Source organism: Bombus fervidus, chromosome 19 (genome assembly GCF_041682495.2).
Source record: "Bombus fervidus isolate BK054 chromosome 19, iyBomFerv1, whole genome shotgun sequence".
In the NCBI taxonomy this organism is placed as follows: domain Eukaryota; kingdom Metazoa; phylum Arthropoda; class Insecta; order Hymenoptera; family Apidae; genus Bombus; species Bombus fervidus.
In genome coordinates this window covers 1,555,158-1,582,589 of record NC_091535.2, presented here as the reverse complement: position 1 = coordinate 1,582,589, position 27,432 = coordinate 1,555,158, and the positions used below count along the sequence as shown (strand labels likewise).

At 42.9% G+C, this 27,432-nt stretch overlaps 1 protein-coding gene across 1 annotated transcript in view; it reads left to right on the top strand.

Moving 5' to 3' along the window:
- The window catches only part of LOC139996846 (uncharacterized), a 35,247-nt gene that overhangs the window by 2,651 nt on the left and 5,164 nt on the right, over positions 1–27,432 (top strand). Inside the window, exons 2-3 of the mRNA XM_074112179.1 lie at positions 2,556–2,790; positions 9,997–10,124. Coding sequence (XP_073968280.1) covers positions 2,556–2,790; positions 9,997–10,123 — 362 coding nt within the window. The 3' untranslated portion in view covers position 10,124. The remainder of the gene's footprint in view (positions 1–2,555; positions 2,791–9,996; positions 10,125–27,432) is intronic.

Sequence of the window (27,432 nt, the reverse complement as noted above, 5' to 3'; positions counted from 1 at the left end):
TACAAAGGAGAAATGCCTCGGCGCCCTTTGTTGCCGGGACGGCTCGATAGATGGAACGATACAGAAAACGACCTAAACAACAACGGATGGTTATATCCTTTTTTATACATGGGAAACATGTGAACTGGTTTAATCCGCTTCAGGCTCAGGAAAAAGATTCACGGGAGGGAGAAAGAAAGGGATAATGTTTCCTCGCTGCGATACGTCGATAGATCTCTTTTCTTTTCGAATATTGAAAATAAATTTGTAATTTGAAGCAATGATTGTCACAATTATTAAGATCGATAATCTCGCTTTTTGTCAAGGTTTTTCTATCTCACGATCCGAATGATCCAAGCTGTTTAAAAACCTATCGACGTACGTTAACCAATCATCCATGGCCCAACGATGACGATATTTAGTTACGTAAGCGAACGATCAAATTCGAAGCAAAGGTTTCGTCAACACAGTGTCTAAATTCGACTGGTATCCGATTATTCGAACGATCATGACTCGATCTGAGAGACACAGAATGCACAGTTCTGTCGGTCGTTCCATCGTGTGCGTAACTGTATACATACAGGGCCCGTGTCCCAACGTACGATGGTGTATACCTGCCTCGAACACCGCGGGGTGTAAATTGCGACCATGGCAGCCAGTTAGCTAGACGGACGAATATACATAGAACGTCCGCATTGGTATGCATGCCTACAAGGAAAGATGCACCATGGATAAAGAGATAGTCTGGTTCTTTTGGAACTTCGAATGTGACGTGGAATTCCGGACATCGAGTTTCCTTCTGGTTACTGATCGAGAGAAATTCCGAGGGGAAAGAGCACGGCAGCCGCGAGTGGCAGCAAGGCAAAGAGAAATTGGGCGGTGGTCCTTTACCGAATGATCATGTAACTTGGGGTGAACCGGGGTGACGCCCTGACGATTGAAACCAGAGGCACCTAGCGCGCCATCTTCGAGGAGATAAAGAGAATTCCCGAACCGTGTGCCTGCTCGTGTACCGGCATCCTCTGTGCCCGGTCAACGGTCCAGGAATTTAGCCGCGGCGGGGAAAGGTTCGAACCGGGCAATGCAACTCGTCGACTAGCGAAAGAGAAACGTTTAACAACTGAATACGTTGGGTTGTAATTTGTAACACTATACGATGCTGCAAGATGCAACGATGTTAGCTCTTATATACTTGAGACGTTGCGCAGGCGAATTAAGTCTCGATGGTTTGACGTTGTGTAAATATGCGATATTTTACCACGTTGCACACGATCGATGGAAATTAATTTCGTAAAATTGGTAATCGCACGGCATTTCTAAAATAATGCTTAGCTTCTTTGGTCAGATATTTGGCGTAGATACAATACAATACGATTTATAATGGTATACATATTTTGCCAGGATTTAGTTTCTAGAGCTAGCGAAATAAATTTTATTAATTCCGTGTTATAGAGTATTATACAATGTACACATAGCATACATCGCTTCGTACGTATCTGTTAATAAATTTATGGGCTCATGGCAACCGTTTAATATACTTGACTAATTGCGTCCAATGATTAGTTGTTGATTATCGTCCGACTGCTATTAGTGACGACTATTAATGATAAATCAACGTTGAGTAACTTCACGTAACTCCACGTGTCGCCGATCAATTAGAAACTATATGTGTAGTTGTTGCGAGTGAATGAAATGGCAATATATTGTAAACATATAGATACGGTGGCCTACTTTTATTGGAATAATATATTATACCCATTATATTGGACGATATATTAATGTAAACTACTAAAAGATAATGGTTACGGACGATGTTTGTTCTATTTATTATGCAAATCGTCGTAACGACGTATTACGCATCAAGGTCGTGACCCGTTTTACTCGTCACTGTTTTACCGACTCGTTTTGTCTAGCGCTAAACTTGTTTACCTAGCGAGGAGAAATTCGCGAACTTCGTGGGTATTTTACCAACAACCTTGTCCCGAACATTTTTTGCAATCTCAAATTGCTTTTCGTATTTCGCTTGCAATCGCGAAAACGTTTCCGACGTACCAAAATTTGTTTCGTATTGTACGAACTCTTTAAATACATTGTCCACGCTGTGAAAAATAAATAATAGGGTTTTATAATATATTTATAATGCGCGAAACGTAAAACGTTAGCGAGGTTTAAAATACGCGAAAGTTTTATTCTGTATATGCAAAATGATAGTTTCTCGATGCTTATCACTTTCTATCGTATTAGTATATTTGTGTTATTAATAATCTTTGTTTACTCCTTTATTGATAATTTTTTATCAGCATTTTCCGCCAAAGTAAAGGTGCACCGTACCGCAAATAAGTTTCAGAGTCACATCCAAGTCATAAGAAACGTTTAATATCCATCGTCATACATCACACGCCGCATCACGATCTAGAACGCGTCATCGTTATCGATTCCTGACACGATCCGAGACACGCTTAAAAAATTAACACCCGAAAAGGACACGTTTGCCGTTAACACGTTTTACGAGGACGATCTACTTGGTCGCAGATGTGCAGGGAATTCGACCGTCATCCGGAATCTCTCGTTTCCAGCGATAAAACGAAGCGGCGCAATCGAAGGGCGAGAAAAAGCGCGAGGACGAACCGATGGAGAAAGATTGGCCCTAAAACGCCGACGAGGCACAGATAAGAGACGATCCCGTGACGTTTCGTCTGCTCGTATCCTGCAGATTACCGATTCTTCCAAGTGCGGGACCGCAGGAGGTGAAAAGTTCTTGTCCAGCATTCGTCGAAGACACACGTGGGACAAGTTGCCAAAGTCACCTACGTGAGTAACTGTTCTTCTTTCATTTTTAATTTCCTAATTTTTGCTATTTATTTCATTTCTCGCGTATTCTCTGAACAACCGTATTACGTAGTTCAGATTTATCGTCTTTAAATATGCAGGTAGTTAGTAGTTACATAGTAATGGGCGTCGTTCGTGAAAGTGGAATGTATAACTTTAATCGCGCGCTCCGTGTACCTAAGCAGCGATCTATTTTTTTGCAAGCGTTTCCATACTTACTCGGTGTTCCCGCGAACTATAGAAAAATGTAACGTAATTTGTTAAACAAACCTGGCGTTGTAAAAGGAGCGCTAAGAGAGTCGAGACTGGAAACATAGTCCGCGTTCACGACGCATGGCCTGTCATTACGAACAATTTTATTGGCGCTTCCGAGAAAGTACGGTGAAACCGTGATGCACGAATACGGTGATTATGGTGCACTCCGGCAATTGGTCGGTCAATTCCTGGAACGCACCGACACCAACGGCTATAATAATTTTCCATGTTCTATCGAAAAATATCAAGCATCGGTTCGCTCGGCGGCATAAAAACCAGAGCCTGCTATCGTTGAATAATAACCGCGAAATAAAAAAGAAAAAAGCAGATAAACTTTCACTGATCAGTTCTTAAATCCCGCGAGTTCCGTTAAGTGGAACGAGATGTATCTTTTTATCGACCAGAAGAATAATTTCAACCGACGATCGTAAACACGTCAAAAGAGATTCTTATCTTTTCGCGTAATTTAATTGTCGCTACTCGGCTGGCACACTTTCTTCTACCCCTATTTAACGCTAGAAAAGTTGAAAATTACGTAAGCCCCGCATCGTTATAGTACGATAGTTTCCTCGAAACATACGTTGAATCGATTTTGTTCGTTTCAATATTCGTCGAACGTTGCGTTGCTTAATAAATTGGTAACAATAGGCGACTATTTCTTTTTTCATTTAATAAGAATAACAGATTCGACAAGTTATGGGAATACAAATTCGAAACTTCCTGACCTTGATATTTTTTAAACAACCAAACACGTTCACCTTGCATCGCAACAACGCTGTTTACAACGTGTCCAACAAGGTCGATGTATCAAATAGCTTTTATGAAACAAGGGTTTCGTTAAAATACAGTTATGGCTACAGTCGAAAGTTTATCTCACTGTTTCCATATAAATTGACTTAAAAAAAAAAAAAAAAGGGGGAATCTCTATTTCAGAATTCCCGCCAGCATCCAATCATTCGAACATCAACGCGCACGCGTACTTCCCTACTGCTCGAATCGACTCCTCTCCATTGTTTCTTCTTAAAGGGGTGTTGCAATAAAAAGGCAGGTTCGTTTCCCAGCAATTTCAGTAAATCAAGATCAATCAAAACCAAATCACCTTTTTAAACGTACTCTAAATGAGGTATCTCGGAAGCCAAACAGATCAACTTTGTTTGTCTATAAGTTAAAACGCATAAAGGGTTGACGATTCCAAATATCGTATTTGAAAATTCTCCTTTGAATTTACAATCATTTGTGCTGTCTTCTTATGACAAATAAATTTATGAAAATAACATTTCCCTGTTAAGATGCTGAATACGAAAAATTGATAACTTTGTAAGAACTGGAGTTACCCAATTTGGCTTCTAAGGATCTCCATTCATACTCATCCGATACTCGTGGTAATAAACCTATAGCTTCAGCTCTCTCCCAACAAATACAGTTTCAATTTTAAGAATTTAATTCTTCAATCGCTGAAATGCACGTGTGTCCACTCGCCGCTGAAATCGCATAATTCCGATATGGATTTGCCTAACGTGCACGTGCATCACACGATCGAAGAATCGGCGCGACAGAATCGGCGCGACAGAATCGGCTGCGGTATTTCGCCACGCGTTCCTTCCGAACGAAACGAAAGAGGATCGCGAAGCGAACGACCTGCCAAACGGTGGGTTGCCAAGCACGTGACAGTCTGACGGACGCGACAGGACGCACAGTGACGTAATGACGTGGCGGAAGGTCCGGAACGCGGGACGACAAGTGTGCGAGACGGTGACGCTGCCGCGGACGGAGCGGGCCACTTAACGACATTAGCGGAGCGAGCGAGCTCGATAGGGATAGGTAGAGATAGAAAGAGCGGACTTGTGACTCGATGCGTTTTACTGCTGCTTTACGCCGGTTTATTGCGCCATCAAAACATAAAATGTGCCCGGCCGGGAAGCGTGCACACGCGTGGGTACACCCCCACTTTACTTTTACCGCCGACTGCCGGTTAAACCGGCCGACATTTCCCGATTTCTTGCCCCGAACAGCGTTCCAGTTCGTCTCTACCGATCTCCTTTTTCCTTCCTACGTTCTCCCAGTCTTCTTTATTCGACTTTGGACACTTCGTGATTTCATCTCCCATTATTGCTCGTTCGCGTTCACAGCGCTGTGCCCTTGCTTCTGTGACCTTCGTCTTCTCTTTCATCTTAAACTGCATGTTACGCGTGCAAAATGATCGTGACTGAGAGAACCGAGATTAGATACGGATTTGATCTTTTAAATCTTCGCCAGTGTTAAGTATTCCTGGTAACACTAGATTCTGTTATTCGATGTCGAACGTGTTTTTGCTGGTACGTTTTTTCTAAACGTTTCTTGTTTCCTCGAACTTGTTGCCAGAGTAATCTGGTTTATATTTCTGACGCTGTCTCTGTTTCTAACTGTCAATTTTAATGATCTTCGTAATACATTCGTTAGTATTGGTTTCTTGATGTTACTACGTAGTAATTCTATGTACTTCTAATTATAATTAATGCTTAATTCTACATCTTTTTATGAAGTTTCTCATATCGAGTAATTTCCATATTAATTATCCTACTTTCAATACTTATTTTACATGTTAATATTTGCTTGTTCAGCTATTTTCTGTAACCAAGATCAGTCTATATACATACACTAATCCGCATAAAGAAACTGATACCATCGTAATCGCGAAATTATGTTCCGACTTACGCCTCGAGAGGTGGAATCCCTGAGTCGGAGGAAGAGTGCTCGGAACTGGTCTGAGGAAATATTATCTCAGAAAATGGCGATGCCAGACGCTGGTCGGGCATGTTGCGCGCCATTACGGCGTTTTGTCTGGCCGAGAAAAAGAGAAAGGCGGGTGCATTCCCGGTGTTTTGCGTCTCGCCGATGGCACTGGCTGCCGGCGCAACTTTTGGGAACGAGAACGCATTATTGAGAAATTTACAAAGACACATGGTCCGTAAATTGAACGGTCGCGCGTCGCAAATTTTATTAATAGTGGAAGTTGGGCCTGCCACGAGTCTCCTCGCCTCGACTTTCTTCTTTCTGCTCTTCGACTTCGTTCTTTCTGTTTCTCAACTTCGTTTCTAATAACATACGATATCGCCGTTAGGTTGTTATCAGCGTAGCATGTTCGAGACCTCGTGTTCCTACCTTTTCTTAAGAAACGGCCATCCACGACACGGTGGTAGTTTCGAAATTTTATTTCAAATTCGACTTTGGAAACCTGTTCGGTTGTGAAATTAAGATAAAGTCGCATTTGCACCGTTTCGCTTTGGAGAAATATAACGCGATTTATTCGCGGCGTTGCTCCAATGTGAAACGGTGTAAATTCGGCTTAAGCTCGAAGATCGTGAGCCCCCGTGTTGAATTTCGTCGAGATAGCTTCGTGAGACTGTAAATCACTGGCCGAAACATTTTTTGATATTCCGGTTACTTTACATATGTCTACTAAATCATAAGCGTGTCAAACGTTAGCGTGAAATTTGTTGGTTCGTGGCGTAGCGTTGCTATACCTGTTTCTGTAGTCCAAATTAGTTAGTCGATTGACTACTCGAATTTACATTATTGATCACGACAGTCAGGATTCTTGCCAATGCTTTCGCAATTCAAACACCCGATTGGAATAGGTAATGAAAAGAATTTATACGCTATCGAACACGCGTGAATGGATTAGCGTAGTAATTACGAATTAATGTTGCTTAGTTGCCTCATCCATTTCAAGGTTGGCTGTTATACAAACTTTGTCCCTCCATGACGAAATTGTTACGTTAGGATATCGAATCGATTCGCGACGCGACGAAAACTTGGCCAGGCACGTCGCAAACGCCAGGACCAATGGTATCCCTTGCCAGTAGGGTTGCTGGAATTTGCGAAAAGCTCGAAACATTGGCCGATATGGTAGCGTCATCTGCCGAGGGGTGGTCGAACGTTAGGCTCTCCCTTGTTTCGTACGTGTTGCCAACCCCTCTGCAGAACCGACCGATCGGACAAGAACTGATTGGCGAACCCTCCCTTACCCCTATGCCCCGGATGCTTCCATGGGGGTTTCAGGATACCGTCAGAGATACATAGTTCCTGAAAATCACGCCAGAGCGGATGTGCAAGGCCGACGAAACTCTGCTCCGTTGCATAATAATAAAAACTTTTCTCAAATAACTAAACATCTTACATGTATCGTTAAATTATAGTATTATCGAATATAGCGATATTAATAGAATTTCGTTCAAATTAATAATCATTATAATGATATGCAGTAATAAAAAAAGATAAGATCGTATCACTTAGTGGATAAATGTTTAAAAGTCTATTGGTCAACAATTTGGAGAAGAAATTGTAAGGTTAAGAGTATGTTCCAAGTAGATTCGAGTAATATGGTCTATTCGATGTAATCTCGCAACTCTTTTGTGTCCGATTTGCTCGTCCACCTTTTATTTAATTAACATTCTGTGACGTAAGACAAATATCTCCATCAAGAAAATACTTTGTGTTTGGAAAACGTGTATTTTAAAGGGACACGTACCATGCATGATTTATTTAAAATCTCGAGGTGGAGCAAACAAGAAGACATAGGAAGTAGCGGATTGGCGGACGTGACGAGAGGAAGCGTAACTCGTGACATCTATCGTTGCTAAACCGAAACGCCGTAGAATCGGTATGCGGCTCGCTCAACAATGCAGGTCGATGCACACTGACACGACAATCACGAAAACGTTCATAAAATTTTAACTGCTTAATAAAAACGTTACGAGCTACTGTCTCACGCAAGGAATTACCGTTGAAAGTCGACCCAGCTTTCATAGCACATGGGGGAGAGCCGTTCAAAATCCGCGCGCATCATTTTCAAGGATCCTTTTTGTGCCGCGATCGCGAACAAAGCAGCCACTGCTATTCGGTATACAGATAGCGAATATTCTTTTGGCAGCGATATTACATCGTTTAAAACACATATCCGTATTATTCCACTCTTTTTTCATTAATCGACGATTAAGAACTATAGGCAATGAGATGCAAATTCAGAGTCGACAACTTTCTGATCAAAGGATTTGACTTTTCAAATTTGGACGTCAAGTTGTAAACTTTTACACTCGAGTTTCAAAAGTTCTTTTAACAAAACTCAAACAAAAGTTGCAAGTTTCGAGTTTTCTAATTCCAAATTTTTCCAATTTCCAAATGTCTAGATTTCCAGTGCATAAATCTCCAAATCTTCAAATCCGCTGATTAGAACTTTCAAATCTAAACTTTTAATTCTGATATTCGAACGTTTAAGTCTTCAAAGCTGCATTTTAAAATTCAATTTTTCAAAAGGGATGTTCTCTTATGGAAAATAGACGCAAAATTAGCGGGTAGTGCAAGCTCGGTAGTGAGAGCTTGTACGTTTACGACGACGAGTTTGAGGGTGACGTTGAATGGAAAGAAGCCGTCCGAGCCATGCAAGGGTTGCGTGGTTGGCCTTGGAGGGTCGTTTGCACTGTTCTTGACCGCACGTAGCGGTCAGCGTAGATCGTGGTCCTTCGAGGAATGCATGAATCTCGTCGGTTATACGTGCATTATGCTCATTGTGCGCATGGAGCCGTGGTTTTCCCTCGTTTCCAGCATTTTAACCTCCTGTTTCCTTTTTTTCCAATATAATTTCTTACTCCTTCGACTTTCCTCAATCTACCAATAACCATCTTCCATACGTATAAATCCGATCGACCTTCCAGCACGATTATCTTTCGCGCTTCTATTTAACCACAAACACGATTTAGCCGAAATCTCACCATCTCTTCAAACCTAATGGAAACATCAATTTTTTCCATTTCATTCTACATTTCTAAGCGAAGGAAACACAATCGATCGATTCCGATTTTCGATCTAACTTGCCAAGTAGACTCGCAACACGATTCGTCTTTTCGGATAAATTATCCTTTGTCTCTTGATTTAAAGAATTATAAACACAGCTTTTCTTTTTATTTGCGTTTATTTCACAGTCAATTCTCGTTAGTTTTAATTCTCGTTTTAAGTAAATTTATCTGACGTGGTACTATGACATGATTAATAAGTGTTTATAGTATGTTTGATTCTATTTGAATCTAGTGCTTAGGTCTACCGTCCTTTTAGCCTGCGGATCTGTTCCGACGTGTCGAGTAGTTGAGTAATTAGAGGGTTTTCGTGGTTGTTAACTCTTGTGCTATGTCTATTGCTGAATCTTGATATTTCTTCTTTGACCGTGGGTATCTCGAGGTCGTGATGTATCGTTTCGTTGGTAACACAACTTAATGTAAAATTCGCAATCTTTTTGAGCCGAGTCACGAAACGAACATTTCTAATAGGCAGTCTATAAATTGACGATTAAAGATCGATCGACGTCCGATTTTCGAATTTCACAAGCTGCAAAATAGACTTAGAACAAGAAGGGAGAGAAAATGGTTGGAACAAAGAGGCGTCGGAACGCGCTATGTGGAGAAAAAGAATGCGTGGAGCGGACGTTCGGCAAGGCGAAGCGTGCATTCGTCGTGCCGTTATCGCGGTAAAGTTACGGCCGATCGATAAGGTTAAGAACCCCCGACGGATTTACGATGTCGGTCGAAGAGGATGATCGGCCGCGATTGCACGGCCTTGTGTCGTAAAGCGGCGATGACGCGGCCCTACTTGCGCGCATGCACGCATATGGAAGCCAGCGGCCGGGACACGGCATATGGAGTCGCCTCGCGCGATAACGACTCCTTGGAAATGTTGCCGATTTACGAGTGGAAAAGCCTCTGTTCGATTCAAACGTCTCGCGACTATTCTACCTCCAGCTTTTCACCGTGTCTTATCGTTACACTCGAAAAGTTGCGCTAAAAAGCAGATAGAAATTCTTTTTTCATCTTTCTCGCGATCATAACCGTGGAAATGTGTGAAAGTTTGTTTTCAAAGTCAGGTTGTTTTTTTTCTTTTTATCACGCGATCCTCTCTTTTCAGCGGATCCTCCGGGGTTTACGATGGAGACGATGAATTCAAGGTCGCAGCGATGCAATCTCCTGAAAATTCGACGGAGATCCCAAGAACGTTTACTTGCTTCGGGAAAGGGTTTCAAGGTTACTTTTAAGGTAAGTCGTTGAATTTTTACCCGCTGTATACGTTGCCGGATTCGTGCGACTTGGCTCGATGGTTAAAAAGGTAAAAGCAGTCACGCGTTGACACCATTTTCTGCGTCGAATAAGCATAATGCGCTAATGATCCGGCTTGTTATTATCCTTAACGACGCAAAAGTAATCCTTCCTCCGTTTCATAAGCGAAACTTGCAGTACGGAGAAACGTTTTATGAGTCGTTACGAACACTTTGAGTCGCTATAAAAATTTATTCGGAAGAAAAATATAAGCAGCGTTTTACATCACTTGTTGCTTTCCCTCCTCTATTGTATCTACGTAATTAACGCGCATCTTAAAGTGCGACGAATTTGCTTCGCCGAACCTTTCTAATTTCGATCAATGCCTTCGAATAATTGAATAACCACATCGGGAAAAGTATCTGTCGCGAATCGTAAATAATTCTCTGCCGCGTTAAACGTACACTTACGTCGAGCGATTGCATTTCATTTATACGTGCTCGGTCGTACGAGCGAGTTTTAAAAGAACAAAAATGGCAAGAGTAACAGTGGAAAAGGAAGAAAGAGGAAAAAGTGGAAGGTAAAGGAAGAAAGTAGAAAAAAAGAGAGGAGGAAGGCGAGGTAACTCAGACGGAAGGTTGTTAGGAAAATTGAAAGCTTATCTATCCGTGATCGCGGCGGCGCGGCGGTGCACGCAGTCAACAGAGATTGTAGAGGAAAAATTCAGTCGCGATTATGTTACGTCCGCTAATACACGAAAACCCGCAACGAGATGGAGAAGATCGCGATCGAATGTGGAACGCGGCTAAGGAATCGATCCCAGCATGAAAATCAACCGACAGACATTACTAACATTCGTATGAAAATCGAGGCTGAATTCCTTACTTCTCCGCCTTTTTCTCGCGTTCCAATTACCGATTTCACGAGGTAGAAAGAAAGGACGATCCAGACGAGCTGAAAACGCGGACGCGTACGCTAATGATAGGTAACTACAATATACGAAGCACATTATGAGCGAAACGTGGAAACTATAGAATCGTACGGAAATTTTATTCGGTTAATGATTTTGAGTTGTTACGACGCGAAGCTGAAAAATATCCTCTGTAATGAACATTCTCTGTATAGGTATATGGCTAGGTTTATGGTATTTCTATAACAGTGCATAGCTATAATTTATATAGCTATAATAGCGCATAGTGGTTTTCGCTCGGATGCGAGTACGTAAGTAAAATATCTTAATGAAAGTAAGTAATTATGTAAATACTTGCAAAGATCGGATAGAAAACGTTTGAAGCGTACGAAGATGGGTAAAAATATGGAATCGTATTATGGGGTATTTTCCCATTTGTCGACTTTTATTGCGAAGGTATAAGAAAATGTACTTCGCTAATACTCGGGTTATTAACGTACAACACTCGACATTTTGATGAGACATATAAAACATTCCAGTGCGTTTGGTTTAGCGATATATGAAAAATGAAATACGCGAACAGTTCATAAGAATCGGCACGTTGCACTGAGAGTAATTCGTCAAAGGTCGACGTGGATGACACAAAACCAGACAAGTCGGAGGGAAGAAAGCGACTAGTCGATTTGCCACGATTCCAGAGAACGTTCAACGACGCGAAACCGCATCTCGTGGCAAGAGGAAGAGAAAAAGAAGTGCGCGATGCAATTCAGCGCGCGGGAAGTATAAATTAGAGGGTCGTAAATCGAAATTTCCGGAAATATTCGAAATATCAGGCGAATTTACGTGACGCGAAGCGCGACCGCATTCGACGGAATAATAACGCGTAGACATGATGTAATAGCGCTTTATGGGAATCGTAATGCGATTTTACGGTCATCAGAGCGTTCGTCACCGAGAAGCTCGTCGTTCTTCGACAAGCGGAAGCTGGCTCGTTCGTTGACCATCGCGGATCAACGCGGTGCTGCGCCACCTTCGAATACAGACAGTCTGAAGATAAAAATACTCGCGTCGGCCCGCTACTTACGCACTTCTGCTTGTTCCGCGTCGTCTTTCGATCGACACCTGCTCCAAAGTTGAAAACCAAACGCTAAAACAGCATCGTAAGACGATGTAAACTGACAACCGGACGGACTACATCTACGCAAATAAAGAAAACTAGGAAGAATGCTAAGAGACGCTACGAGGAACCCTGTGCAATGGCAGAAGGACAATCGCGCGAGAATTGCAGGAACCGATCGACCTAATCTCCGGCAACCGATAAAAAAGAAAGCGGCCTGAATGCGAGGCTCCTAGGTTGCGCGTGAATTGAGCCGCCGCGCCGCGATGGAACGGTGGCAATCGCGCGGGTGACGAAGCGAGAAGAGGCAGCCGCCAGTGGTGGCGTTGAATCGAACGAGGTCCGTGCGATCGGCAACGAAAGAAACGAACAGAGAGCGAACGACGAGGAGAAGGTGACGGAGGCTGGTACGACAGCAGGGGCAGGAGCAGTTCGGAAAAGGATATAAAAGGAAATATATGGTAATGTGACCGGGGTGGCAGCCTCTTTCCACGGGGGTTGCGGAACGAAGATAGGGGTTCGGATCGCTCGCCGGGGGTTGGGCGTGGTGGCTAACGCACCCTCCGCCCTGCTTCCTACCCTTCCTCCGTAGCTCTTCGTGCTTCCGTCGTCGTCGTCTGCCTCCCCTCCTCCTCACCTCCCTTCGCCCCTCGCCCGGCGAACCCCTCCGCCGCGTTTCTCTCTCTAGATTCTCTTCGGCGAGCGGAACGAAGCTGTGCCAGCACGCCGGTCGATACTTTGGGGCCGCGTGCCCGACTAGCGTCGCGACGCTGGAATTCCGCGCTCGTCATGGCCGCCCTTAGTGCCCGCGTGCCGACGTCTGGCTGCGCCCTTCGAATCATCGCCGTCTTTCCTTCACGAATCCTCCGTCACACCGGTGAGTCTGTTATCATAGATTTTTTCCACTAAAGTAGAACGTCGTGGTCAGAGTGCTTTCGTAAGGTACGCGTATGGGCAGCTCGAGAATCGACGATTTATGCCGTCCGTGATGGATCGTTCGAGGTTTAAATTGCTCTCTCTCTTAGCAATCTTATCGGTTCGATGATGGTACGTGGTTTTGTGGAAGAAGGTTCGGCTATGTTGAGAAATTCCGATTCAAACATGGCCGCGGAAAGTTCGGCGTTAAAGGGGATGAATGTGTTTTGTAGGTGTAAGAGTGGGGGGTTTTAGGTCATTGATAGTAGAGGACGTGCGTAATTGATCTGTACGTGGTTTGAAATCGAAGAACGGCAACGTTTTAAAGCTTTTACATATTTCGACATTTACGTAGTTGGCGTGTGCGAGAGATACGTATCGTTGATTCACGAGAAAACATATTTTTAACCATCTTTTGCTATTTCAGATGTTTCAAAGTTACAAACATTTTCGTCTTCATAAAATTGAAAGGACTTTTAAAACGTTGAAACGCTTTTAAACCTCGCGTTCGTTTCATTTTTACATAGTCGTTCATAGACAGCTAGATTTATGCACTTGTATTATTTATAATTTCTCATCGAATTAATGTTTCTCGATTTTTATTTTTATTCTACTGCGAGATCTTTTGAGAAGATAGCAAATTAACATGGTTTCGAATCTTCCCGGCTCCGTACACTTTCGAAACAGATACGAAGTTTCAGCAGAGAGGAAAATGACGTTATGAATATGAATGAGTGAGCTTATGTTCGTTTCGTTGCTGGTCTTAATACCGTGGTCGTCGGCACATCGACTTCGATGCGTTCGAAACCTTCAATTACGTCCAACTGCTTTCTCGTTCCAAATATTCGCAACGTTTCGAATATACCACGATTAGGTCGATGAAACTTTGAACTAATTACCCACTACATATTTTACTCTACTTTCCCGATTATATTCGACACAACGATATTTTCAAAAATTCTATTTACTCCGGATATCATTTACCTATAACAGAAGCTAAGTTCCCAAGAGATTATCGATCGTTACTTGAATTTAACTTCGCTGTTATCAAGTACTTACTTAAAATTTACTTATCTTCGATCACATCGCTCACAAGCCTTGATTCCTCGATCAAATTAAACGAAGAAGACTAAAATTCGCTGTTTTATCTTACTATTAGGCATTAATAATTAATTATCAAGTACAAAATTAACTTATCTTCGATCTGATCGCTCACAAGCCTTGATTCCTCGATCAAATTAAACGAAGAAGACTAAAATTCGCTGTTTTATCTTACTATTAGGCATAATAATTAATTATCAAGTACAAAATTAACTTATCTTCGATCTCATCGCTCACAAGCTTGATTCTTCGATCAAATCGAACGAAGAAGACTAAATTTCCAAGGAATCGCTGTTTTATCTTACCATTGGGCAGTAATAATTAAAATTTCAAGAATCGAAGACTAGAAGTTTTCAAGCAAAGACGATACACTCGCAATGGCATGTTCGAAAAAGGATAAGTCGGAGAAGACGAAACGCCTTTTGAGAGTTAACCGTTGTTGAGTCGACGCATTGAAAATCTGGACGCGCGACGCGACGCCGAGCAGCGTGGATAGAGGGCGAAGGAAAGGCGCGTACCAGAAGGAGGAGTCAAGTTGTTTATTTGATGGTGCCGTAAAAGGCCTCTTTATGTTTATCTCCCATTTAAAACGCTCGCATAAAACCGGCGACCGCGTACACAAACTATCAGCCGGCCATAAATCATGCCGCGAAACGGAGTACGTTGGAAAGTCACCTCGATTCGCGTTCCACGCGCACGGAGAATCGTTTCCCGGCGTCTCGCGATCGCCGTCGGCCGAACATCCAATTCTTTCTGCCTTCTGGCCTTTTTCCCCACGGCTTTGTTTTATGTTGGGAACAAATGAGAGTTGAAAAGACCACTTGCGAAGCACGATTTTATGGGAAATCTCGAGGGAGGAATATTTTGAAAAAATGCAAAAGTCGGAGAGCACAAACGTGACGATTGGCAGCTGAATTTGTAACGCTGGTTTAGAAATGTTCTGTTTTTAAAAACTTTTCCAAGTGATAGCAGAAGCGGCAACATAGGAGAATAGATACGCGCTAGATGGACGCGTGTTTACACGAGATCGTGATTGATATGCAAAAGATTCAGATTACATAGAGTTCGCAAAGATATATTTCACGCGGCGTTTTCCCCGAAAGAAAATATTTACGTAGATAACAGAGTACCTAGAGTATTTCAAGATTGCCAGACTAACGTGGTGCAGCTCGAGTAAATTTCTACCGAACCACTCGAAAAAAAGGGAGGATAAACCAACAGATATCTTTTACGGCGTGTTTGCAATACTCCACCGATTCGCGATTATCCGATCATTTTACACTCGCGTTTACATTTACGACCCGTATGCCAATTACCGTAAATGTGAAATTCTAATCTCGCCGCTTATCAACTTGTTTATCGTAGATATTCGAAAATGATCGAGCCTAGCTAACAACTCGCGCACACGTTTTTCCCACGCGAACCGTTCACCATCGTCTGTTCTTACCGACTGCCTTCACGCATTTTTTTTTCTTTTTTCCCTTTTTTTAACTCGTGCGTCAGGTAAAAAAGAAGTTTGCGGTATTCGGGTAAGCAAAGATACCGAGTGACCTTGTTGCGAGCGTAGCTACCCCTTCTACGCGACTTTACAGAGTCGAAGATACGCGCTAACAAGGTTAAATTACGATCGTGTTCTGCGCTCATGCAAATTGGAACGAATAATTTCGAGCCGGATGGCGAGAAAGCGAGAGGGAAATTCGCCATTCGACGACTCGGATAAAGTCGTTTCTACGACGGCGCGACGTTGCGTAATTTAATCTTTATATACAGGCCTCTTCTCTAGATCAGCGTGGGGATGAACTTTGGAAAAAGCTATTCCTCTTTCTTTTTTCCTTCCACCTTTCCTCTCTTTTTTATTCCACTGCCATAGGAAGCTACCTGCGCGATATTTTCGAGAGAATAGTAGCGTTCCCGCGACCAACCCCGACGAAAATGGCCGTTCGCCTGTCGATATCGTAACTTGTCGCGAATTCCGCAACGAGTTCCCTCGAATCATCGCGGGGTTCCAACCTCGCGTTTATTCCGACCGGCGGCGGCTTACCTTCTCCAGAAAACGCATTCCTGCCTCTCAAGGATCGAATCAGAATTATCCCGCCATCGATTCGACACTTCGCTGCTCGCGACTGTTTTATTAACTTTCAGTAGCTTCCACGTGGAAATAATCGACTCTGCTAGTTTTAATTTTACTGCACGCCTCCTCGCACACACAGAAGAACATCGTTCTACTCCAACTTTGCAAGCTTTTAATCTCATAATCTTGGTAATTTTTCTTACCTACCAGTCAAAGAAGAAATATCCAAGTTCAGAAACAGATACAATATAAGAGCTAACAACCCATTAGTTACCTAATTACTTGACACGACGGCTCAGATCCGCAGATACCCCTTAGATCGAAGCATTAGATTCAACTAGAGTCAAACATAATTCAAGTTACAGTACCACGCCAAAATAATTTACTTAAAATTCTCTATGAGAATTGATTGTAAATAATCTACTAAATAAAAAAAAAATATTTTTCTTCCGATGAAGTATTCCTTTATTAGGTTCCATAGATATGTTTCGTTTTCATGTTATTACACCTTTGTATTGTATTGTATGAAAGAAGGTAACTAAATGAGTCGTTGAGAGGCTACATTAAATCTATTCCATAAATTAAAAGCTACAGAAAAGAATCTACTTAATGTAATTCGTTTCTGAAGAACTGAACCTTAATCGCGTAACTAAGCGATGAAATTAAGGAAAATCAGAGTTAATCGATTTAGATTCTAAGAAGCTCCAATGATAGAAAAATTATACTTGAATCTAACTAATTACTATGCAGTATGTAATGGTATGTGAATACTTCGTGTACAACAACTGTATATTACCTTCCATAAAACTTGTTAAAAACAGTCCTGTTCAAGCCTCCTAAATCTATATAGCGTCTTTAAATCACTATTACAGCCTCGACGATAGAATAGGCCAGAAAAAAAAGAAGAACCCTCGCGGTGCATAGACAGTGGCCAAGGTCGTGGGTGTCGATCCCGTCAACGTTCATGCAACAGTAAAAAAAGGGTTGTTTTGTGCGTTTTATTGCGGGGTCGCGTGAAGGCCGAGTCACCACCGTGTCAAACTGCAACCCTTCCTTCCGTACACTTTGTCCATAGGCTTCTTCTTCCTCGACCTTCCTTCCAGCGTTAAGAGTTAAGTGGCAAACCTTGGCCGAGCATTTCGGATTATCTCCAAGCTCTTTTTTTTTCCCCTCAGGTAGTAATCGAGGGAGGCGAAGGGGGATGAAACGGAAGGAAGAGGTAAAAAAACAGGCACGTCGCGTTTATTACGTATTTTTAAGAGGCGAACGCAAGGTGACGGTCCCTTCGGGTAACTACCGAGGATCTATCCACCTAACTCCTCCCGAGACCTTGGTTCCTCGTAAAGGGGTAATCAGCCCTCGTCGAGCCGGACTTTGACTGCGATGCCTGTCGTCCTCTCTTGCGTAGCGCGGCTCTCAGTGTGTCTCTGTGACAGGGTTTAGGCCGGTATGTGTGTCGTCACGCCGCGCTTCTGTCACTCTGTCGACGAAGTTTGTCTACGAAACACGCGGACGTCATGTCGGTGTCGACCGAATTCCCAGCTATCTCTGTTCCATCGTTTCATAAGCTAAACGTATTACGTTCGCGCCAGTTGTGTTCTCCGTGTTTCAATCGTAAGATCTGCATCGTGCGAATGTATATATAATATATCATTGACTGACATTGCCTCGAACGTAACATACTATAAGACGCCTTATATCTGTGTAAAACAACTGTAACTATGTACAGTATGGTTAACGCGTCGTATACGTAAAGTGTGACAAAAGGCAAGTTCTAAGTCTGTAGGGATAGTGTTTTTGTTTAAGTTAGTGAAAGTGAAAGATCGTCCGAAGAGGATACTAGAGGAAAAAAGATTATAGTCGCGACTATCAACTTTGTAGCCTTCGCTCAGCGTGTGCTGGAAGAGTGGTCGGAAAGCTCGATTTAATTAAAACGTACACAGTGGTCGACCGTTCGGGAAATTGAAGCAACGGCAAGAAGAAGCTTGGAGACAGCTGCGAGTCGTAATTATTTCTAGTCCCACATCCGACACAAGCGTGACACGCTTGTCGAGGCCTGGCTCAGCCCATCGTCGAGGGGTCACGCTCCAAGAGCTCGCAACTCGGATGTACTATCTAGTTTAGTTTATACGTTTCTTTGCTCGGGTGTGCACGTGGAAACTTTACTCACAGCGCTTCTGCCGCTCCGTAGACAAACTTTGCCCTGCGAACGTGGCCCGCCGCCGCTTTCCGCTGCTCGAGTCGTTCGTTTGTTGTGAGAAACGATCATCGTTCGGTCGCGTATTGCTTCGCATCAGTGCAGTGCGTCGATGCTGTGATCTCGAGGATGAATCGATCGAGATCCATCGCAGGTTTTCATCCTGGTGAGTGTATTTTCTTCGTGCCATTTTCCTCTGTAGTATTTTCTCCTTCCGCGATAAATTCTTCGCTGTATTATATGTGCAACTGGCGCAGTGTTCGAGATTTTGTACGACAAAAAACGAAGACAACTTTACGTGACTGGATACGATAGCCGCTATAAATCGCGAACATCGCTTTGAAAACGTTTTTTCAGACTCTGAACGCGATTTATTTGTACAGTGACGCTTCCTCCTACGCGTCAACGTCATTTGCTAGCACATTCTCTAGCGATTTATTTTTAGATCGAATTTCGTACAACCACATCTCGGTATTTTACGTTGTATCGGTAGCAATATCAGTCGGTGACCTTCGGCAATAATTTCAAGCCTCGATGATACTTTGAAATCTCTCTATCCACGTTTCTTCTCGATGTTTGTACCGCTTGCTTTCGTCTTTTGACTTTTCCCATTCCAATAACGGATCTTCGATTACTCGAAATTCCTTTTCTATCGACTAGTAGTCGTCTGGCGACGATTCTTCTTCTGCCAATATCCTGCTCCAACGGCAGAGATACAAGGACATAACCGTATCGAGGCTCGAAGAAACAAGGAAAGGAGTGGAACAAAAGTTCTATTACGCTTTATCGACTTCGCCGTTGGAGAAGAGTTGCGAAAGAAAACGATAAAACGTGCGTCACGTTACTGCCCGTTATCGCCATTATCGCGTCGATCCAAGCGGTGCATTCGGCCGAACGGTACGACGCTCTTAATTAATTTTGCAATATCTCAAGGCGAGCTAAGCATCGAGCTGGTTTTACGAGCGCCCCTGACCATCAAACTTTTCCCTTTAAAAAATAACGATTCCCCGGGCAATTAGCGTTAATGGTTATCGGTAATGCGTACAGGATCGTTCCATCACTTTCGTTTAATATCGGCGGGACGATATTTTTTCGCCGCTACACCCTCGATAAATTAACGTTAACTTAACGACACCGAGTACATTGTATTAAAACCGTAAAATATGCACTCGACTCCGAGGATTTCTCATTCGGCGCGAGTTAAGCGCGTCGAATCTTCGCCGAAACGGTTTTCCTTTTTTCATAAAGTCGCGACGATTCAGAGCGAGCAACGTATAAGCCACATAGGTATACGAACCGAAATTTAGAATCGAAATAAAAATATAAAAAGTAGTTGATTGTTCTAGCGTTTACCGTTACGTTTCTTTACACGCTGTGATAATTTGTTGAATTTATGTAGGGATATCCGACCTTTGTCGTTTATGGCAAGGCAAGAAGTATACGGTCTACACTTTCTAGCATAATATCTGCTACATATCAGCGTGAAGTAGCTGAGGTAAAAGAAGGAAAATAGACGATGAAGCTTTGGAATAGAAGCAGGATTAAAGTTTACAGCCGATAGAATGTTAGGACCGTTTATTGAAGCAAACCCCTTGTTTTTGGGCAGTGTAATTCCCCTATTCTAAGTAGATAGCGTTAGAAATTATTCCAACAAATAATTTGACTTTATATTTAACAAATGGGACGACAAATATACCAACGTTCGAAACACTAAGCGATAAAAAGTCACCTGGAAATTTCGGCCATTGTCCAAAATCCTTTTTAAGTATTTACTCGTTTCACCGATCGATACCACGAACGTATCAAACGTTCTACACCCTTTTGAATATTCCGAAGGCAATGGCATTCTGCAAACAGCGCGCGAGATTTCGTGAAGTCACTTGTTGGACGCCATGGCGGAGTCGGCGTGGCTCTGCCTCTAAGGACGAGTCACGGTCGCCGCGTTCACGGACGCACAAACACACGTGTGCACGACGTGCAGCCATTTTACCATGGCCTCGTACGCACAGCTTCGCTTCATCGGCCCCACGATCTCCAGCCTCGTAGCTTTTGTGACTAACGGTTAGCTCGAGAGGCGGCCATTCCTGAACCGAACTCAATTCAGGGGGAACGATCGAGGGAACGAAACCGATCTCTCGTGCGAGACCCTTCCTTCTAGCTTTTGAATCTTTATGCACACGTTTTCTTCTTCTTTTTTTTAGTTTTCCAGACGTTAAAAGCGACTTTGTACAATACAGTTTTCTTCTCAATGGCTCTTGTTTTAGAGTCGTATACATATCGATCGAAGTTGGCATAATTCACCCTCGGATCTCAGTTTTCAGCCTTTAAGATACTAAAGTGATTCCGGGCAATGCAAACATTTTCTTTTCGATAGTTCTGGTTTCATATATCGGCTAAAATTAATTTATTATATCTAACGAATATTCGTTTCAATTAATCGTTGAGATATCCCTTGTTACTCAATCGTACATTTATACCATTCTCCGTTGATATCTATTGTCGCGTAACAATGGGAAATTTACGTGCTCCCTAACAATGAATTTCCAAAGACGAAGAAGACAAAGAACACCTCGCCGCGTTCTTTCTTCCTTGGGCGACGGAAGAACGCTATCGAAAGAGTACAGAGTCGCAAGCTCTGAATAGCAGCCGAATCCCATTTAGTCTGAACCAGCAGCGATTTTTTTCTTGTGGTCGAAGCCTGATCGGGCTACTGGTATCGAGAGCCAGCGGATAGACGATCCGGAGGTTCAACGAAAAGACTCAAACTTGTCCGGCCATCGTGGTTAACGGTTAGCCGGGGAAAGAGAGTCGTTGGTGCGCCGCTGAAATTCAAGTCGTCGTGTTCCGGGGTGCTGGCGGCCATTCCACGGGCAGATCCTCTCCGGTCAGCAGCGGCAGCAATTTCAGCGAAACTGTTTCGAGTCTCTTTCGAAACGAAGATCGAGAGAAGCGGAGGAGAAGCGAGACAGAGAAAAGGAGAAACGGTGTTAGGGAGAAAGAAGTGGCGGAGAGAGAGAATAAACCGGGGAAGAGCATCGATTAGAGGGGGGGCGAGAGATTCGACAATCGCAACACCCGTAGCCAGAGCGAAATTAGGTGGGCGTGCATCGCAGAAAGAAGGAAAAAAGGAAATCCATGGCAATTCCATGCGTTCGTTATTTTACGTTGATAAATGCCTTTATGCAAATGGCTGTACGTCGTGCCAGGTGATCTTCATTAACCTCGGGCCAACGCTAACTGGTACTGTAAATAAGCTAATTTATACGTATTTATACGCTCGCAGCGTTTTCTATGTTGACCAGCTTTGCCACAGCGAACGGGGAGAAAATACACGTTGAGAAGGTCGCTCCAACGCTTTATCGATACACACAGGAGCTTTGGTGTAATTAAAACGTCAAATACCGAAATGACAAAGTGATACTGACTCTTCGGATTAACCTATGGTGGAGTTTCCTTTTTTCTTGAAACGATCGCTGACCGGAAATCGAATTAGTAACTGAACTTATCCTACGTAGCTCAACGGGTGGTCATTTTTTATTCAGAACCTCTGTTCTTCTCATGTTGCCTCCATTGACCTCATAATAGAAACTAGGATCCATTAGACGAATTTAGAAGATCAGATAGCGGATACGTAGTCGTATACCACACAAGGATAAGTCGTATATAAGCTCGTATAGTGTACCACTGACATATAGTGATAAATAGTGACCGTCGAAGTATATTATTAAATTCCAACTCTAGAAACACATAGTCTATGCTCAAAATATCGAGTCAAATCAGATCGAACTCGTCAAAATATTAAGTAATCGAACAATCGCTTTGTTATTCAAACGCATTAAAGAAGGAAAGAATTAGAATGGAAATTCTAAAGTAATTTCGAATAAACGATGCACTTTATCCCGCTAAATATCTTACAATCTTATCGCTCATTTCTCCCCTGCATTTTGCGCGTACGTCCGTGATTTCCAACGATCAATGATAAACATGTCCAGGAAGTTACCGATCAGACGAACGTCTAACTGGCGGAAAACGCGAAGAAACGTAGCCATAGTTTCACCGGTCGCGACTGAAAGGAAAAAAACGATGCACCGACGCGATAGTCCATGCGACAATGGATGCAAAACGTCTCGTTATACGTGGAAGAAAGGAAGAAAGAAGAAAAACGAGTCGGTGGCGTGCTCGAGGTCCGTTTATTAAATGTAAACTGTTCACGGAATTCAACGTTCGCTTAACCAGCAAACTGTTATGAACTAATAAAGTGTTAAACACACGCGACGACCCGTATCGCTGCAGCAACTCGTACGAAACACGGTGGACTTTCGCTCGTTGGATTTACAGGGGACCCGCGGCGTTAAGTGGAAGCTCGATGCGTTGACCAACCACCGCGGGTCATTGCAATCACGAAACGACAGCTTCGCGAGTCCGATTATCGATACATCTCCACTTTTTCCTGTATGTTTTCGTCTCAGACGTGGCGTAAAAAACCGGTTAGTAAATAAATTCCAGGCCCATCGACAGGCTGTGCGTGCAGACCCAAGGCTTGTGAAAACGAGGTCGTACGAAGTGAAGTGTCTGGATCGTAAAATCGTCGCTTACGAGAGGAATGAAGTCGTGAACGACACGATTTTCGAAGCTCGAAGTTGACGTATCCCACCACTCGATGCTTCCTTCGTATCGCGATGCGTTTTGAAGAAACGCGTGAAAGAATCGACGATCGAGATCGTCGCCGCCGCTATCTTCAACGGCTGTAAAACATTGCGGCCGCTACGTCGGTGGCGACTTAAGTATCCATCTTTCGAATAGTCCGTAATTTAATAGACGATTACGCCATGGTACCGGCCCCTTAAACGGTTACAAATCGACGTGTAAACCGTTGTAAATCGTGACCGGATGCTTTGAATACCAGCAGCCGCTTTGACGCCATGGTCCCGCCGGAACGAGGTTGATCGCGACCCACCGGCAACGCTTTTATTCCGATTTTATGCCCGCCAGGACGCACACGGAAACGTCAACGTTTCGAGTAACTTTTTCCATCGAGGTATCATTCCCTGAATCTCTTTCTTCTTGGGTGGGTACACGGGGTTTATGCGATTTACGCGATCTTTCGGTCGACGACGTTTTCTTCTCTTGGTGTTTCGCTCTGGAATTTTCACATACTGTTCAGGGGCGTTTAAATGCAAAGTTTCTAATAACGTTCAACCAATTTCAATCGCAAAATCGAGTCTGTAATAATTCTAGGGAATTAGTATAGCACGCGAAGAGAACGGAAATTACAGAGCAGCTTCTATCGATTCCATAACACCTCGACAGTTACAGTAACGATAAGAGATATCGATTCAATTTTATACATTGGAACGCGAGATAAACAAAGTGAAAATTTCATTAGACTCGGTTAAGATCGATCGTTTAAATATGATTTCTTCGTTCTTTCTCTCCATCGAGGCTTCGGTCGACCAGATTTGCACCAGTTATACTCCATATTGGCGTGTATTTCAATCGATTCGGGGGATGGTACAATTGAGACAATTGTCACGAAGGGCATCGGATGAAAATTGGCGTGAGGTCGTGGGCAGCGATTGGGCGCGGTTTATTCAATGTAGGCTCGACCATAAATCCCAGTTGAAAAAAGTCGATGCACGTGCGAATTTAAAACGGTTTATCTTTTTCAGCGTTTGCGGTTTATACGCTTCTCTTCGTTTTTCAAACGAAACCTCGATAACGCCATCGTCAGCGCGATAAATTTCATCCGCACCGCTACGTGCTTGATAATTAATTTCACGCGATCGTTGGTAATAAGCTCGATTGCACGCGACATAAATCGACCTAAAAGGACAAAGTGACTCGATGAACTTATTTTCCGTGAACAGATGATCGACAATGGCACGGTATAAATGTTACAGAAACGTCTATGCGGCGACTCGATTATACCAACTAATTGGATTCGTTACAAGTCAATAAATATCTCGAGCGATGGACGCGTACATAGCCAAGTAATTTTAGAAAATTAGCCGAGCCCTGAAGGCTGGGTAATATGGACGTTAATCTGTGACCCGTTGAACGCATTACCTTTAATAGCATGTACGTATACGTACGGTATATTCCTCGGTTGAAAAGTTTTGTCCCGATTCGATGACTCTGGAAACGACGCCGACTGCGAACGATGTTCGAGTTTTCAGAAACCATGGATAGTTTCAGAGACGCGAAGCACTCGAGTACGCAATGTAGACTGTACTTAAAGTACAATGTCTTCGATTAACGATAAGAAACGTTCGTTTAAAACGACTTTGTGCAAACGAGTTGCAAACAAACCAGTTATTCGAGATAGGAACAGCTGTTTGATTTTATTTCAAGGATTTCGATGTTAAGATCGGTAATACGAAGACTACGAGTATGGAAGAAATCGTGCTTAATAAGTAGATATTTCCAAGGACAACGAACTTTGCTCAACGAACGATCAACAGACCGCGATAAAATTTATATTGGATAATGGATAATGAATAACTGTCAGCGATACGAGTAAATCAAGCTAAGTTGAACGCGTATCGGTCGAGACGATAAAACGATCGATCGATCCACGAATAAAACCATGGTTACGGGAAAAATTGCACGCATAGAAATTTTATTACGAGCCGGCGCTTGCAACGTGATATTGCACCATTGAAAAGTCACCGAAATGATGTCATAACGGGTATCCCGGCGCAGAAATTCAATAGATTTCAGCGTCGTGTCTCACGGAAATACGTTGTGTCGTACGCGGATATAAATTAACTCGCGTACGACCGCGATTAGTCGTCGATGGTGTTTCAATTGGAATTTTACGCTGTCTTCCGATAATTCCAATTTTTTACTTTTTACATTCCTCGCCACAATTTTTCGTAAAATTGTTTCGCAAGATTAACGTGTAATTAAACGGACTCGCGTGAAATTCGATTAAATTTAATCAAACAGAGACAAAGGGACAATTATTCTGATGCATATAGAAAATAATCATTGAATTCGTATTTTTGCGAATATAAATATAAATTTTGTTTTGCATATCATGTGTATCGTTACGTACATTTATATACGTTATATACATTTTTGCACCTTCAAATTCCCTATAAATGTATGAACATCCGTAGTCTAAATATCAGCATCGCAAGATCGTTCTTTCGAATAAAGCTACAAAATTCTACGATGAAATTTGAATTCAGATATAACCTCCAGGTATAAATAAAGAATCTTTTTTACTCGGATACCTACAGATCTTAACGCTGTAACTTATTCTTTGTTAAAAGTGAAGCGAATGCCCAAGGCCATCGGAAGTTTACCCCTTTACATACCCTTCCTTTTTATTTCCATTCTATTGTTCGTTCCAAATGCATCGGGAAAGTGGAAAAGTTACTTGAACTTCAAAATTGTTTTCACGTAAAAAAAAAGAGCAAAAAACGCGACGTATCTTCTCCTATGATTTTCGTTTACGATTCTCGCTTACCGTCATCGTTTCGTCACTTATTGTAATTATTGCTCGATTCATATTCGAGTGAATTTCATTGCCACATGCGTCCCCGTGGCGAACAAGGGGCTAAATTGAGCGATATTGTAAACGCGAGTGGCAATTTCGTCGGATGATTTACCGTGCATCGAGCGGTCGATTCCGCGAATCGAGACTGGCATAGGGTGTACGCGGCAATTTCAAGTGGAAACGTCGTAAAACCGCGTTCGACGTCGGCCTCTACGGTTAACCACATTCCCATTCTGGAAACGTGTGAGTCAGGCGAGCGTCACGACGCTCGGTATCGTAAATAACCTTTCAACAATTAGCACACGCGACGAAGCGGCGTCTAGCCGAAGGAACGCGAAGGAGTGGCTGCGCCCCTTCTTACGGATCGTGGTTGGAATATAGGATTCCCGCAATAAGAACGATTATATGCCCGGTTTTCGCAATAGACTCGACGGAAACGAGCTCGACTTACTCTCTAGCCGTCTTCGTCCAGCCACTTAACTCGAGCGTTCCCTCCCTAAAATCGTTTAACCACCCTCGCTAGGTCCACAACCATCCATCGAGGAATTAATCGTATTACCGCAGCACTTTTATTAGGACGGATTACCGTGTAACGGGCCAGTCTTCTCGAAACGCTCGTGTAAATTTTAAGTGGCGTGTTTCCCAGAGCTTTACGAAGCGTTCTCAAAGAGCGTTAACGTCGGTAAAATGGACTGTAGAATTTTTAGGGTGAACAGGAGAAACCAAGGACGTATTTGTATAATTAACATCACAACTAACAGCGTGGTCGAAATTATCGTGTCTGATTTTTCAGAATAATTTTATACGATAGATTTGCAATTTCTTGGGCAGCGTTAACGCCACTCGAACGGAACATAGATTTGTTTAGAGCGAACAGAAGAATGCGAGAACGTAGACATTCCTATACTTTTTCCTAATGGACAGAACGAATTTCTGATTTTCCATGATAATTTTATTTCGAACGATTCTTTATAATATGTATATGGATAAAAGTTTGCCTTCTGAATTCTTCTTCTTTTTTATATCACCTCTTTGATTTCTTCTGTACGAGTCTTATATTCTAATCGTCGATAATTAACGAACCTTGTATCGATACTTTAGATATGAAAGCGTATTTGCACAACGATGCTTCAGGACGTTACATTAAAATAATTAAAACGACACGTCGCTTTTGGAACGAAAAGGTCGCACATTGATTCTTTCGCTTTTCTTCGTGATAAGCTTCTGGCATTGAAAAAGGACAGAGAATGGATACTACGAGAAAAGGGAAACGAGAAAACATCGAGGGGCGGAAAGATGGAGAACGTGCCGGAACGCTGTCATCGTTTGAATAGCTTGGTCATCGTTCGCCACATAAGGACGGGGTAAAGAATCGATAGACGGCGGGGATAAAATTCGAAGCGAAAATCCTTGGCGAGGATTAACGGGAATATACGCACGCCGGTTTCCAATCTTTATCAAAGGATACTGGCGATCCTCCTATACCGTACGAA